We start from the raw sequence: 17576 nt of genomic DNA, 5'->3' as shown, positions 1-17576 counted from the left end.
AACAAATGCAAAAATAGACAAGTGGGACCTAATTAAACTAAAGAGCATCTGCACAGCAAAAAAAGCAAAAGCAAAAACAAAAACAAAAGCAAAAATACACACAAAACAACAACAACAACAAAACTATCAACAAAGCAAACAGACAATCTACAGAACAGGAGGAGATATTCTCAAACTATGCATCCAACAAAGACCTAATATCCAGACTCTATAGGGAGTTAAAACAATAAGCAAAAACCAAATAACAGAATTAAAAAATGAGCAAAGGTCATGAACAGACATTTCTCAAAAGAAGACATAAAAGTGGCCAATAAACATATGAAAATATGCTCAGCATCACTAATCATCAGAGAAATGCAAATCAAAACCACAATGAAATACCATCTCACATCATCAGGATGGCTATTACTCACAATAGCAAGGACGTGTAATCAACCCAAATGTCCATCAATGGTAGACTGCATAAAGAAAATCTGGTACACATGGACTACTACACAGCTATAAAAAAGAAATCACATCCTTTGCAGTAACACAGATGAGCTAGTGGCCATAATCCTAAGCAAATTAACACAGGAACAGAAAACAAAATACCACATGTTCTCACTTATAAGTGAGAGCTAAACATCGAGCACACATGGAGATAAATACGGGAACAACAGACACTGTGGAATACTAGAGGGTGGGGGGTACTATGCTCACTACCTGGGTGACAGGATTCACACACTAAACCTCAGCATCACTCAATATTCCCATGTAACAAATCTGCACATAAACACCCTGTATCTAAAATGAAATTTGAAAAAAGATATACAAATGGAAAATAAGCATATGAGTCAAAAGACACTCAACATCCTGTATCATCAGGGAATTGTGAATTTAAGAAAATGAGATACCATTACATACCTATTAGAATGGCTAAAATTCAAAACACTGACACCACCACAACACCAAATGCTGGTGAGGATGTGGAGCAATAGGAACTCTCATTCATTGCTGCTGGGAATGTAAAATGGCACAGCCACTTTGGCAGACAGTTTGGCAATTTAAAAAATGTAAAGATAGTCTTACCATATAATCCAGCAATCATGGTCCTAGGTATTTACACAAATGAGTTGAGATGCCCAAGCAAAATCCTACACATGGATATTTACTGCAGCTTTAGTCACAATTGTCAAAACACAGAAGCAACTAGGATGTCCTGCAGTAGGTGAATGGATAAACAAATTATAGTCCAAGCAGACAACGGAATATCACTCAGTGATAAAAAGAAAAGAGCTATTAAGCCATGCAGACACCAAGGAACCCTAAATGCTGACTGCTAAGTGAAAGAGGCCAAGTTAGAAAGCCTATATACTATGCGATTACATGCCATTCTAGAAAAGGCAAAACTATGGATACAGTAAAAAGATTAGTAGTTACCGAAAGTTTGCGGAGAAGGCAGGATAAACAGGTGGAGCACAGGGATTTGGAGGGCAGTGAAGCTATTCTGTATGACGGTGTAATGGTGGATACATTTCATTATACATTTATCAGAACTCACAGAATATACAACAGAAAGAGTGAACCCTAATGTAAACCATGGACTTTAGTTAATAATGTATTAATATTGCCTCATCAATTAGAACAAGTGTATCCCATAGATGCAAGATGTTAATAACAGGGGCAACTGTGGGGGTGGGGAGGGAAAGCGAACATACGGAAACTCTGTGCTTACTGCTCTACTTTTCTGTAAACCTAAAACTACGGTACTCTTAAAAAATAGAGGGGCCGGGCGGGGTGGCTCACGCCTGTAATCCCAGCACTTTGGGAGGCCCAGGCAGGCGGATCACGAGGTCAGGAGATTGAGATCATCCTGGCTAACTCGGTGAAACCCCGTCTCTACTAAAAATACAAAAAAAATTAGCTGGGCTTGGTGGCAGGCACCTGTAGTCCCAGCTACTTGGGAGGCTGAGGCAGGAGAATGGCATGAACCCGGGAGGCAGAGCTTGCAGTAAGCCAAGATTGCGCCACTGCACTCCAGCCTGGGCGACAGAGCGAGACTTTGTCTCAAGAAAAAAAAAAAAGGCTATTAATTACAAAAATTATTAACAAAATCAAAATGCTTATTAACTGATAACCAAATTTTGGTTAAGCTTCTTTCCTTTCCCCAAGACCCTGAACTCTGACCTATTCTCAGCCTGACCCAGAGTACAGAATCTCTCCTTTATGGTGCTTCTGAGAATCGGCTGACCACAAGGAAAAGCATCTCTGATCAACTGTCCATTCCCTCCACCCACTCCTTCATACCTGGTTCTTTCTAGCTTTGTTTACCGACCCCCTCTTATGAAATAAATTTCCTTTCTGTGTGATCTTTGAGACCCTTGCAGATCTTATGGTTGGAGCGTTCCCCTTACTGCAATAGCCCTCTCACCTCTATTGCAATGATTCTTCTGAATCAAGTCTCTCTTTACATAAATTCAGATTTTTCTTTGAAAGACAACACATTCTATTAGTTTAGGTTGTTTAGTTAGTTTTAACTAAAATCATTCACTACATCAGTGAACATGCAACTTGTTTTTTTTTTTTAAGACGAAATCTCGCTCTGTTGTCCAGGCTGGAGTGCAATGGTGCAATCTCAGCTCACTGCAACCTCTGCCTCCCGGGTTCAAGCAATTCTCCTGCCTCAGCCTCCCAAGTAGACTGGATTACAGGTGCCCACCATCACGCCTGGCTAATTTTTGTATTTTTAGTAGAGATAGGGTTTCATCATGTTGGTCAGGCTGGTCTCGAACTCCTGACCTCAAGTGATCTGCCTGTCTCGGCTTCCCAAAGTGCTGGGATTACAGGCGTCAGCCATCGAGCCCGGCTGCAACTTGTTTTTAATATAATTATAGACTCATAAGATTTTAATGCTTCAAGGGATCTAAAAATCAACTAGTCCAAACTCTGACCAAAGGCAGGAGTTTGACCAATAGATATTCTGTCACCGACCAAACACCTCTGTTAGTAGGTAATGTAGTGTCACTCAAGACAGCTTGTTCTACCATTATGAAATTCTCATACCTAGCTGACATCTCCATTCACATAGTAGCTACCCACAGGTACCAGTTCTGTCCTCTCAACAATTAAGGATGCCTATGCTTTCTTCCAGTTAGTGTCCTCCAGATCACTGCCCTCCAGGTGTCTAAAGGCAACTAGACTCCAGCTTCTTCACATCCATAAAAAGGCATCTGTCTTGCTGAGGTTTTCAACTCTGCCGATGCAAAACCAAAGATCAAATCATGTTCTCTGTTTCCTTTTTTGGGGGGGGAGGTGTTCAGTAGAGGCAATGAAGTCATATTTGGAGTCCTAAGAAGACAAATACTCTAGAGAAAGACGCATCTATATCCATCAAGGGCTATCATTTTGTTGTTTATGAGAACTCGCATCTTTGCAGGAAAGAGTTAAGGGTGAGGCATCAAAAGGTGAACGTATCTTTATTTTATTTAAGCTTCCATCAAATGATGGCTAGAAAATGCTGCATCTATCTCAGTGCTTTCTTCATTTCCCTTGACTTTTGTGAAACTATCAACCAGCCATTCTTAGGGCCAGCGAGCTGAGACACTGGGGCCAGCTTTTCCGGTTGTTATGGAAACAGTGGCTTTGTGGGCTTTTTCCCTTAAAAAAAAAAAAAGCCAACCTGTAATTCAACAAAAATTATGAGCAAGTATAGCTGTCTATATTGCTGACATGAGCAGAAAGACTGAGAATTGGTTATAAAAACCTTACTTCATAAGAACACCTGGAACAACGACCAAAAAAAAAAAATCAGCCAGGCATGGTGGCTCATGCCTATAATCCCAATTACTCAGGAGGCTGAGGTGGGAGAATCGCTTGAGCCCAGGAGTCTGAGGCTGCAGTAAGCTATGATTGTGCCACTGCACTCCAGCCTGGGCAACACAGTGAGACATCGTCTCTTAAAAAACTCCAAAAATCAGCTCCAAATTCTTATGACGTACCTGAATACTTAACAAACTGAAAATCAACTTCTGAGAGGCTTGGCTATGGTATCCACCAGTTCAGTCACCATTAACATGTAAATGTGCTGAGAGAAGGAACTGTATTTCTTCACTGTCCTTTGTCCCTCTGAACCCTGGCATCTAACAGGCTTGCGGAATATCTACTGAATGGACTCACAGAACTATTGGAAAGGCTTTCCACTCTCTCATTCCCTGTGCATTGTCCCTAACTGGAAGAAGTTACTTTGAGGAGAACAGCTGTGGACCTTCCAGTGGCACCACCAGCCTGAGGATAGTCTTCAGCCAGAGCACCTGGCCCCTCAGCTTCTGCAAACACACCAGCAGAGAAAGCGGATCCAAAACCAGGGGTTGCTCAGAGAGGTAACCATGTACCTGAGATCAAGACACAAGACAAAATGCTTTCTCTAGTTATCATAAACGTAACAGACCCAACTTTTCTGTGAACATTCTTGGTTGATGTTTCTTTGGTAGTCAAGAAGAGATGCATCATAGCTGAGTGGTGTCTGATGCTGCCCCCAACTAACTCTCCTGATGTATCTTAAACATTGTCAACACCTGCATTTGGATCTATCCTGGGGAGTTCATTGCAATGGGTTTTATGTCGATTTTTATCTGAAGGCAATGATTCCTGATTTTTAAATTTCTGGTCATACATGATCAAACACTGTAAAGGTCCTAGGGAACCATGTGTATCTTCCAACTTCGTTACTGAAATTATCAATTAGAGCCCACTAAGAAGAAATTTTATATAAAGTAAATACATACCAATTTTATATACAATAAATATTGCCAATCTAAAGCTTTTGTAAAGAATATCTATAATGCAAAATGCTAGTAAAAAGATACGTGTTGTGGGCAGGGCATGGTAGCTCACGCCTGTAATCCCAGCACTCTGGGAAGCTGAGGTGTGAGGATCGCTTGAGGTGAGGAGTTTGAGACCAGCCTGGCCAACATGGTGAAACCCCTTCTCTCCTAAAAATACAAAAAAATTAGCTGGGTGTGGTGGTGTGTGCTTGTCCCAGCTACTTGGGAGGCTGCAGCAGCAGAACTGCTTGAACCTGGGAGGCGGAGGTTGCAGTGAGCTGAGATCGCACCACTGCACTCCAAGCCGGGCAACAGAGTGAGACTCCGTCTCAAAAGAAAAAAAAAAGATACATGTTGTGGAATGTGATGCACACTCTGACATGCAGCGGCAGAGTGGAACAGTGACATTCTAAAGAGTGACTCCTACATGAAATACCTAAAAAGAAGCCCCAGGAAGTTAGCAGAGTCCTACAGAACATGACTCTGGTTTCCTTAGCACTTGAATCCAGCTCTTGGCAGGGCCAATATTGACAGCAGAGTCACCAAACACTTCCTTCAGTTATCGGTCAACAGAGACTTTTTGGCTAAATCAAGAACACTGCTGCTTCCTTTGTGTTTCCTACACATGTCACTTTGGCAGTCACTCTGTTCAACAGACACTACTGCTGCTTCCATCTGTCAATGCAACTTTGGGAAGAGAGACTGTAGCTCAAGGATAAGAACCAGAATACATACATAGATGTACATGAGCATACAAGCATATCCACACAAAAATATATACCCAACTAAGGAAGTACTAATTAGGTGTTGAGTTTCACATTGATCTTCAGGTAAATCTCACTCTGAGTACTGCTGATTCAATAAGGAACTGACCATGCCTGGGAGACAAGCCTGAAACAGCAATGATGTTTCATTTATTTTTCCTCTAGCCATCAGACCCAGAAATTTCTTTTCCCCCTCACTTCTCATAAACCACCAGGAAGTCCTGTGAAATCTCTTTCGTGTATCTCTCATTCATTCAACAATGACCGAGTGACTACTTCGTTCTACACTTAGGGATACAACTGTAAACCAGACTGATGTGGTTACTGCTCTGCCCTCATGAGGCATATGGTCTAATGGGAGATGGGCATTAAGTAGAGAGGCAATCTCAACCCACCCAGGTATTGGTAGGGACTAATTCAGGGTGCTACGACCTCAGGGAAGGAAGGACACTTACTCAGACTTAAGGAGGGTGTCAGGGTTTTCTGAGAGAAAAAATAGCTAATATTTGAATCTATTTAATCTCTTTACTCCATTAACACAGCCTAGGGTTAGGATCTTTTTTCTTACCTGGACAAGTGTCTTACTCTTCTAATTGGTCTTTCTGCTTTCAGTCTTACCTTTGCTGGAAACCTTATCCTCAAGATAGAAAGCAAACTTCACAGACTGGGGCTCTTTGTGGTCTGAACCCCTGTTTATCTTTTACCAGACTTCTCCATGCTTTCACATTATACTGAAGACATGCAGAACCATTCCCATTTCCGACAATGTGTTATGCTCACCTCTATCTGCCTAGGTTACCATTTCCCTTGTTTCTTAAGGCTAGGTCAAGCTTTATCTTCGCTGGGAAGCCTTTCCTGACCCCTAATCTGCGATGGCCACCCACTGACCCACTGTGATACATGTTTTCAAGTAACTAGAGATGGCATAAACAGCGTGATAATAAGTATGTGCTAGGTAGTTTTGGGCTTCAACTCAGGGATGGTCAATGGCCCAAATTAAGAATCTATATTTCAGGAGAGTCCAGCTAACACGAACTCCGCAAGACAGCCACTAAAAAAAGCTCTTCAGCTATTCAGATGTTCACCAATACTAAGACTTGGCTCATTAGCTAAAAAATGGAAATATTTTTACTGGTGAAAGAAATGACCTGTTAACCGCCATGGTGAATATTGGAAATGGACTCTCATTGATAAAGTAAAAGGCATTTGAGATATGTATATTGAATAAAATATTTTAGAGATAGTCCCAAGTTTTGCATAAACCAGGAATAAGTCTGCATCTGATCACAAAGGAATGCTGTCCGGGCCACTTGTGTCCAGTCATTGGCTTAGGAAGCTTCTGTTTGCCTGATGCTGATTCTAAGAGTAACAAAACCCTGCTTCTGTAATGTCACATCCCTGACAGACGTCAGACACCTAAAATGACAAAGAGCTGGGACATTACTCAGTTTGAAAAATAGGTTGCAGAACCTATTTCTAAATGAGTATTTATTTAATAAATGCCTATATACATGGCAAAATTTGCTCTCACTCTAATGTGATAACAGTGTTGTAGGGGAGCAGCTAAAGATTCCTCAAAGTTCTTTATGGAGGTTTCTGCCATAAAGAACATAAGAGCCGGGTGCGGTGGCTCACGCCTGTAATCCCAGCACTTTGGGAGGCCGAGACAGGTGGATCACGAGGTCAGGAGATCGAGACCATCCTGGCTAATACAGTGAAACTCCGTCTCTACTAAAAATACAAAAAATTAGCCGGGCGTGGTGGTGGGCACCTGTAATCCCAGCTACTTGGGAGGCTGAGGCAGGAGAATGGCGTGAACCCGGGAGGCGAAGCTTGCAGTGAGCCAAGATTGTGCCACTGCACTCCAGCCTGGGCGACAGAGTGAGACTCTGTCTCAAAAAAAAAAAAAAGACAGTGGGAGGCCAAGGCGGATGGATCATGAAGTCAGGAGTTTGAGACCAGCTGACCAACATGGTGAAACCCCGTCTCTACTAAAAATACAAAAACTGGCTGGGTGTGGTGGTGCGTCCCTGTAATCCCAGCTACTCAGGAGGCTGAGGCAGGAGAATCGCTTGAACACGGGAGGCAGAGGTTACAGTGAGCTGAGATCATGTGACTGCACTCCAGCCTGGGCAACAGAGGGAAACTCCATCTCAAAAAAAAAAAAAAGAAAAGAAAAGAAATACAGCCATCCCTCGGTATCTGTGGGGAATTTACTCTAGGACCTCCTGTAGATGCCAAAATCCATGGATGCTCAAGTCCTTTAAAATGCATGGTATTTGCATATAACCAGTGCACATCCTCCCATGTACTTTAAATCATCTTTAGATTACTTATAATACCCAATACAATGTAAATAGTTGTACTGTTTTTTATTGTTGTATCATTTTTTTTAATCATTTTTTCGCCCATATATCTTCAATCTGTGGTTGGTTGAATCCACAGATGCAGAACCCACAAATGTGAAGGGCAGACTATACTTGCTGAATGAACAATACTATAGAAGCAGCATGATAAAGTAAGAGGACATCTGATTAGGAGCTGGGAGACCTGCATTTTAATACTAGTGTCAACAACAGCTTGAGTACTTACTATATGTCAAACATAGTATTATACTCTTAAGCGGCGGAGTATTTCATTTAATCTTCAGGACAATTCTGAGAGTATCATCACCATTTTACATAAGACGAAACAGAGGGGCCAATTTACACAACATCACTCAGATAAATAAGCAGAAGAGTAAATCTTCGAACCCAAGTCTGGTGGTATCCAAGGCACACGCTTGACATCACTATGTTAGAATTGTGTTCCATAGCTAACATTGGAGAGCTAAGACAAAAAATTGGAATCCCTCTGGATTTCCATTTCCTCGTCTACTTACTGAGTGAGACTAAAATGACAGGCTCCCCCAGCTCTTTGCGTTACAGTGTGATGGTTCTAAGTATCAACAGTCATTGCCTCAGTCTCGCCTGCCCCTACTGCCTTGACAAGAGTGAAAGAGATTTTTATGTGCAGTATGTTATAGGTCTTTTCAGACAACATATTTTGTTTTCATTCTCTTCTCTTCTGAAAAAGTCTCAGGGGATTCTGAAGTCAGAGGAGGGGGACCCATTTTTGGAACATTGCTTTGAAGCTAAAACCTCCTGTTAGTCAACAGAGCCAGCAGGTGGTTATTTTTGTTCTACAGTCCTTCACTGATATGGATGCTGGCTGAAATGGTAAAAAAGGGCAAGGGAAAAAAACACTTCGACTATTAGAGAAAGAAAAATGATGAAAGAAACAAGCAGAAATGTCAATTTGTTTACCATGTTTCAACTGCACTTTTGCAGCTGGATAAAGGAAAAGGATTTTAGTGGTTCTCTTGACATCATCTATGCATCACTCAGATAGGGTGTAAAACCATCAGTCATACCCTATCTGTGGTCACAAAGCTTACAGTCAGGAACTGAAGTAGCACACATGAGAGCTCTCTTCTGCCAGCATTTATTGAAGACCTTCTTATGTGCTGTTACTATCTCAGGCCAGTTTTTTTAGGCACAGCTCTCTAGAAGTAAAGCACAGTTTTTCTTTTTTTCTTTTTTTTTTTTGAGATGGAGTTTCACTCTTGTTGCCCAGGCTGGAGTGCAGTAGCTCGATCTTGACTCACTGCAACCTCCGCCTCCCGGGTTCAAGCGATTCTCCTGCCTCAGCCTCCTGAGTAGCTGGGATTACAGGCATGCACCACCACGCCGAGCTAATTTTCTATTTTTAGTAGAGACGGGGTTTCATCATGTTGGCCAGGCTGGTCTTGAACTCCTGACATCAGATGATCCATCCACCTCAGCCTCCCAAAGTGCTGGGATTACAGGCATGAGCCTCTGCACCCAGTCGAAGTAAAGCACATTATTAAGATAAACTATATAGCTTTCCTCTGAATATCTTTCACCTGCTACCACTCATTGATACCATGATACCATGCCTGGAAGATGGAAATTCTAGAAACTGACAGTTGCTAGGAGACTGATATCGAAACCCAACTTGGTTTCTCTGGAGAAGCCAAAGAGGAGGCCTGGAGACATGTCATTAAAGCATCTAATCAGAAATAACCCTTGACAGCATTAAGATGATTAAAAATCATTGCCATGTTGAGAATATTGTTCCACATAGGAGAATAAACATACAGAAGGAAGAACTGGTTTTTTGCCTTTAAAACAAACTCACCTTTTTAGCAGTGGGATCCCCTTTGGACTGATGATACGATGGAGACATTTTTACCTGGAAAAAAAAGGCAAACATTTTAATACCCTTTCAGTTATAGTCTAGTTTTGTCTGACCCACATTCAAAATAATTCAACTAGAATTGGTATAACTAAGATAAAACAGACATTTCCAGAGGAAATTAATAGATTAATAGATTTTGTGTTAAGTCCCCTTGAAATTTTTCTGGAGATCAAAAAATCAGTAGTGAACCAAGAAAAAAATATGATCTGGGTAAGAAAAGTGGGTCTAGATTGGTTTTAACCAAATGGTGAGGGATTAAATAGATAATAGATCTTTGGTGATGATGTTAAGCAAATGAAGTAATAAACAATGATCAGCATTTCTTGCAGAAGGCAACTCAAAATCTCTACTGTGATGTAATATCCCTTTGAAGCAAAGCATGCACAGAAGAGTTTGATAATTGTGAAGGATTTAGAAAAAGTATCAGCCAAACCATAATAAGAGGATGTTTAGTCCAAGGAAGAAAAGATAATGGTACAGAAATATATTTAAATATTTGAAGAGCTGAAATACAGAGATTTTAGATTAGATAAATGAAAAAGACCCAACTACATGCTGCCTACAAGAAACACCATCTAAATATGAAGGCTCAAATAGGTTAAATGGGAAAGGATGGGGACAATATGCCATGATAGCACTACATTTTTTTTTTTATTATTTATTTATTTTTTGAGACAGAGTTTCGCTTCTGTTGCTCAGGCTGCAGTGCAATGGCACGATCTTGGCTCATTGCAACCTCCGCCTCCCAGGTTCAGTGATTCTCCTGCCTCAGCCTCCCAAGTAGCTGGGATTACAGGCATGCGCCACCACGCCCGGCTAATTTTTTGTATTTAGTAGAGATCACCTGACCTCAGATGACTGCCCGTCTTGGCCTCCCAGAGTGTTGGGATTACAGGCATGAGCTGCACCCAGCCAATAGCACTAGATTTTAGAGCAAAGACTACTATCAGGTACAAAAAGGGTCATCCCATAATAATAAAGGGGTCAATTCATTAGGAAGACACAACAATGCTAAACATCTATGTACCTAATAGCTTAAAAATACATGATGCAATCATGCAAATAACTATGCTGAGTGAAAGAAGTCAGACAAAAAAGTGTATCTATTTTATAGTTTCATTAATCTAAAATTCGAGAAAATCCAAACTAATCTACTGTTTAATTAATTTGTAAAGATAATCAGTGGTTGCCAGGGAACAGGAGGGAGGGATTAAGTAAATTTTTGGTGGTGATGGGTAGAGTCATTATCTTGATTGTGGTGACAGATTCATGAATGTATACATATGTCAAATTTGTACACTTTATGTATGTCCAGTTTATATCAGTTATTATACCTCAATAAAGCATTTAAAGAAATTTGAAGTATATAACTAAAACAGTGGTTAAAGAATTTACAGCCCATATGTTATATTGGAAAATAAGAAAGGTTTAAAATAAAGGATCCAAATTTCCAATTTAGGGAACTAGAAAGAGATCAAAGTAAAACCAAACTAAGTAGGAAAGAAGTAAATAATAAGCAGCAAAAATCAATGAAATAAAAATAAAAATAAACAACCAAGATAATTATCAGAGTCAACATTGGTTCTCTTTGAAAAGATAAATAAAATTGATAATCTGCTATGGAGCTTGATCAAGAAAAGGAGACTATAAATTACCAGTATCAGCAATGAAAGAGGATATATTACAACATGCAACATCATTTACAGGTATTTAAAAGATGATAAGAACCTTTTGTGAATAATTTTAGGCCAATAAGCTTGACAAATTAAATGAAAAGGAATGAAAGGATACATTCCTTAAAAACAGAACTTACAAAAATGGACCCAAAACAGAAAATATGAATAGCCTTATATCTATTAAATAAATTCAGTTTGTTATCAAACATCCTTCTGCAATGAAAATTCCTAGCCGACAGGGTTTCAGCAGTGAATTCTAGCAAAAATATTAAATATACAGAGACCAGAATATCTATTTATTAATTTACGGGGGTTAGTCCATTCTCATGCTGCTATTAAGAAATTCCTGTGACTGGGCAATTTATAGGAAAGAGGTTTAATTGACTCAGTTCCACATGGCTGGGAAGGCTTCAGGAAACTTACAATCATGGTGAAGGGGAAGCAAATACGTCCTTCTTTACAAGGCAGCAGGAGAGAGAAGTGCCAAGCAAAAGGGGAAAAGCCCCTTATAAAACCATCAGATCTCATGACAGCTCACTCACTATCACAAGAACAGCATGAGGGTAACCGCCCCCATGATTCAATTACCTCCCACCAGGTCCCTTTCCCGACACATAGAGATTATGAGAACTACAATTCAAGATGAGATTTGTGTGGGGACATGGCCAAACCATATCAAGGGCAAAATATAATTATTACTATAAGTAGTCCAATGGATACTCGATACTATCTGACTAGAATGAGGTACTGGTAAACAGTTACAAGATCTCAAGCCTCTTTCAACTCTGCCTAATTATAAGAGACTACAGTACAGATGATATACACTATAGGAAATATACTATTTCCTATCACTGTCGCCATCGCTATTCAAGTAGGACCACGTTGCAGGTTTTGTTTAACCTCTCTGATTTTAAGAATAACTTTAGAAAACACATCTCAGCTCAACAATCAAAACTGCTAGCTGTCCAGACTGTCCTTTCAGATTGAGCAGATCTGCAAAAATTAGACTTGACAGTCTTTGCTGTAACATACCATGACATTAATACACTGGAATTCACTCCAGATGTATGATGTAGCTTGCTAAAAATGATCCAATTTTAACTTCTGGTATGCTCTTTTTGAAAAGGGAGAAAACAGATTTTCAAAGCAAAGTAGATATTTAAGCTTAAAAAAGTGACCTCATGAAAGAATCTGCAGACTTTTAAAAACAAGCCAAGAACTAGATGTGGTGGTGGACAATTTATATGAGAAGCCTGTTCTCTAGAGATTAACTCAGAAAGTGTTTGAAGTGGCAATGGAAGTGGTCCAGCATCCCTCATGAAAGGCCTTATTTTTTCATTTAACAGGATTCCTTCTGGAAATGCCCCAGGCAATGAAGCTTAAAAGAGACATTTTAAATCCAGGTATGCAGACACTAGATCTGGGGATACGGATGATATACTAAGCTAGGGCCTTAATAATGTTGAACTTTTTGTGATCTTTGTTAATAAAATGATTCCTGACCTAATAAAGCAATCTGAGCTGAAGTTTAAAAGCAATATGAATATCTTCTTTATCATCTTGTTTTTTGGTTTTTTTTTGAGATGGAGTCTTGCTCTGGTTGCCCCAGCTGGAGAGCAATGGCACGATCTCAGCTCACTGCAACCTCCAACTCCTGGGTTCAAGCGATTCTCCTGCTTCAGCCTCCCAAGTAGCTAGGATTACAGGTACACCCCACCATGCCCAGCTAATTTTTGTATTTTTAGTAGAGACGGGGTTTCACTATGTTGGTCAGCTGGTGTCGAACTCCTGACCTCAGATAATCCACCCACCTTGGCCTCCCAAAATGTTGGAATTACAGGCGTGAGCCACCACAGCTGGCTTTTGTTGTTGTTGTTAAAATAGGGCTAGGAATGGTAGCTTATACGTGTAATACCAGCAATTTGGGAGGCCAAAAGGAGGTTGGCTTGAGCCCAGGAATTTGAGACCAGTCTGGGTAACATGGCGAAACCCCATTTCCACAAAAAATTTGAAAATTAGCCTGGAGTGCTGGTGTGCACCTGAGGTCTCAGTGACTTGGGAGGGTGAGGTGGGAGGACTGCTTGAGCCTGGGAGGTCCAGGATGCAGTGAACTATGATCACAACACTGTACTCCAGTCTAGGCAACAGAGTGAGGCCTTTTTAAATGAAAAAAAAAAAAAAAAAAAAAAAGTCTTAATTTTTCTGATTACAAAAGAAATACATGTTCAGTGACAGAAATTTAAGAAATATAACAGCTCAAACAAAGCAAATAAAAAGCACAATCCAATCACACAGCAACAACTGCTATTAAAATTTGGAATCACTGCTTTGTGATCTTTCTATGTTGCACATTATGAATGTTTACTTTGACATATCAATATTCTTCTATGATATGATTTTTCATGGCTACAAAGCAGTTCATTCACTGCCTAGACACACCATAACTAATTTAATCAACTGTGGGATATTGGGACATTTAGGTTATTTTCCGTTTTTAAAAATTATTTTTTAAGATGTTGTATCCTCGTATATAATATTTGGCACACAAACTTGATAATTTCTGTTGGACAGATGGACAGATTCTTGTAAGTCCCTGCTTAAAAGGGTGTAACCATTTAAAAATACATATTACTACTTTTTCTTCAGATAAGTAAGATGGGCCACAACTCCCTTTCCTATAATTCTGAAATCCAAAAAGCTCTGAAACCAAAGGATTGTTTAAAAAATATTTTTCACACCAAAAGTCATCTGGCAGCAAAACCTGGCCTGAACCAAAGTGACGCTATTTATAGTCTTCACTTATCTCTCAAAAGCATTTAATTATGAAATAAAGACTAGTCCATACCAGGAATTGTTGCGAACAGGTCCCCAAATCTGGCCATAAACTGGCCCCAAAATTGGCCATAAACAAAATCTCTACAGCATTGTGACATGCTCGTGATGGCCATGACGCCCACGCTGGAAGGTTGTGGGTTTACCAGAATGAGGGCAAGGAACACCTGGCCCACCCAGGGTGGAAAACCACTTAAGGTGTTCTTAAACCCCAAACAATAGCATGAGCAATCTGTGCCTTAAGGACATGTTCCTGTTGCAGATAACTAGCCAGACCCATCCCTTTATTTCGGCCCATCCCTTTATTTCCTGTAAGAAATGCTTTTAGTTAATCTATAATTTATAGAAACAATGCTTATCACTGGCTTGCTGTCAATAAATATGTAGGTAAATCTCTGTTAGAGGCTCTCAGCTCTGAAGGCTGAGACTCCTGATTTTCCACTCCACACGCTGTATTTCTGTGTGTGTGTGTGACTTTAATTTCTCTAGTGCCGCTGGATTAGGGTCTCCCTGACCGAGCTGGTTTCGGCAAGTGGTGCTCAAACATGGGGGCTCGAACCTGGGTTGAAGGGTCGCCGGAGCGACGGCTGGAGAACGTGGAACTAAGCTGGAGGACACCGAGTACTCTTAAGCAATCCCCATGGTGAGTAAGAAGGGGAGCTTGGGAGCATCAGGGTAATAGTGGGACAAGTGTGGGCTCTGGTTTGTTCCACCTTGGAACCTTTTCACTCTAATGATGAGGAGGAAGGAGAGTACAACGAAGTAACAGAAGAGGTAACAGAGCAGGTCTGTTTGCCAGCTAAAGCTAAAGCAGCAAAGGAGGATGAGGTTCATCTGTACCCTTCTACACCCCCTCATTATTTTGAAGAAAAAGAGTGGCCTGATCCTCCAGATCTTTCTTTTCCAGAGGACATATGGGCAAAAAGTAGTTGCCCCAGTGACTGTTTGAGCAGCGCCTCGAGCAACCACTCTCAGTTCTATTCAGGCAGGAATTCAGCAAGCTAGAAGAGAAGGTGATTTAGAGGCTTGGCAGTTCCCTGTTAGAATACACCCCCCAGATTAACAGGGAAATATTATAGCTACATTTGAGCCTTTTCCTTTTAAATTACTCAAAGAATTTAAACAAGCTATTAATCAATTTGGAATAGGTTCTCCTCTTGTAATAGGACTGTTAAAGAAGGTTGCTGTTTCCAGTCAGATGATTCCTACTGACTGGGACGCTCTTACTCGAGCTTGTCTAACTCCTGCTCAGTTCTTACAATTTAAAACTTGGTGGGCAGATGAAACTTCCATTCAGGCTGCTTGCAACGCCCAGGCCCAACCGCAAATTAATATAACTGCAGACCAACTTTTGGGGGTTGGCAGCTGGGCAGGTTTAGATGCCCAAGTGGTCATGCAGGATGATGCCATAGAGCAGCTTAGAGTAGTGTGAATTAGGGCTTGGGAAAAAACCACTTCAGGTGGAGAACAATATCCTTCCTTTAGTGCTGTAAAGCAGGGACTGAAAGAACTGTATGCAGATTTTATGGCTCGGTTACAGGAGTCTCTTAAAAAGGTGATTGCAGATCCGGCTGCTCAGGAAATAGTGTTGCAGTTACTAGCTTTTGACAATGCTAATCCCGATTGCCAGGCTGCTCTGTGACCTGTTAAAGGGAAAGCACATTTAGTTGATTCTATCAAGGCCTGTGACGGTATTGGAGGTAATCTGCATAAAGCTACTCTGCTAGCACAGGCAATGGCAGGACTGAGAGTAGACAAAGGAAATACTCCATTTCCTGGAGCTTCTTTTAACTGTGGGAAGCACGGTCATACTAAAAAAGAATGTAGAAAAAATCAGCAAGTCAGGCCACCAGTTGAGGGAAAAAAAGAAAACTGCTGAGCCTCAAATATGTCCAAAATGTAAAAAAGGAAAACGCTGGGCTAATCAGTGTCACGCTAAGTTTGATAAAGATGGGAACCTGATTTCGGGAAACGTCATGAAGGGCCGTCCCGGGCCCCATTCCAAACCGGGGCCTTTCCGGCTCAGGCCATTCCCTCACCCCCGTACAATGTCTGTCCCCCGCCACAGCCGGTAGTGCCACAGTAGATTTACGCTGCACAAAAGCTGTGAGCCTTCTGCCTGGGAACCCCCGCAAAAGGTCCCAACAGGGTTCTGTGAACCCTTGCCAGCGGGGACGATAGGATTACTTCTAGGAAGGTCTAGTTTAAATTTAAAAGGAGTGCAAACACATACAGGAGTCATTGATTCAGATTACAATGAGGAAATTCAAATTGTTATATCTACTTCTGTTCCCTGGAAAGCAGAGCCAGTAGAGTGTATGGCACAGCTCCTGATTGTGCCATATGTGGAAATGGGGAAAGGTGAAATTAAATGAACAGGAGGATTTGGAAGCACAAATAAACAAGACAAAGCAGCTTATTGGGTAAATCAAATTACTGATAAACATCCTACCTGTGAAATAACTATTCAGGGAAAGAAATTTAAAGGTTTGGTAAATACAGGAGCAGACATTTCAATCATTTCTCTATAGCACTGGCCGTCCGCGTGGCCAATTCAACCTGCTCAATTTAACATAGCTGAAGTTGGTAAAGCCCCTGAAGTATATCAAAGTAGTTATATTTTGCATTGTGAAGGGCCCGATGGACAACCTGGGACTATTCAACCAATTATAACTTCTGTACCTATAAGTTTATAGGGAAGAGATTTATTATAACAATGGGGAGCACAAGTTCTAATTCCAGAACAATTATATAGCCCTCAAAGGCAACATATGATGCATGAAATGGGGTATGTCCCTGGTATGGGACTAGGAAAATATTTACAAGGTTTGAAGGAACCGCTTCAAGCAGAAAGACGAAGTTCCTACCAAAGTTTAGGATATCATTTTTGATGGTGGCCATTGTTAAGCCTCCAGAACCTACACCTTTAAAATGGTTAACAGATAAGCCAATTTGGATAGAACAATGGCCGCTAAGAAAGAGAAACTGGAGGCTTTAGAGAAATTAGTTACTGAACAATTAGAAAATGGGCACATAGCTCCAACATTTTCCCCTTGGAATTCTCCAGTTTTCCTAACTAAGAAAAAATCAAGTAAATGGAGAATGTTAACTGATTTAAGAGCCATTAATTCAGTCATACAACCAATGGGGACATTACAGCCAGGATTGCCTTCTCCTGCTATGATTCTGAAAAATTGGCCTTTAATAGTCATAGATTTAAAAGACTATTTCTTTACTGTCCT

The 17576-nt window shown here is 40.7% G+C and overlaps 1 protein-coding gene across 2 annotated transcripts in view; it reads right to left on the bottom strand.

Moving 5' to 3' along the window:
* The window catches only part of VPS8 (VPS8 subunit of CORVET complex), a 239072-nt gene that overhangs the window by 17933 nt on the left and 203563 nt on the right, over positions 1-17576 (bottom strand). For both annotated transcript variants that reach the window (XM_063704436.1, XM_004038141.4), the window contains exon 45: positions 9767-9820. In XM_063704436.1, coding sequence (XP_063560506.1) covers positions 9767-9820 — 54 coding nt within the window. The remainder of the gene's footprint in view (positions 1-9766; positions 9821-17576) is intronic.

The sequence above is a fragment of the Gorilla gorilla genome, chromosome 2 (genome assembly GCF_029281585.2).
Source record: "Gorilla gorilla gorilla isolate KB3781 chromosome 2, NHGRI_mGorGor1-v2.1_pri, whole genome shotgun sequence".
Taxonomy (NCBI): domain Eukaryota; kingdom Metazoa; phylum Chordata; class Mammalia; order Primates; family Hominidae; genus Gorilla; species Gorilla gorilla.
The sequence above is the reverse complement of the archived record's forward strand: the minus strand, read 5'-3'. Positions and strand labels throughout refer to the sequence as shown.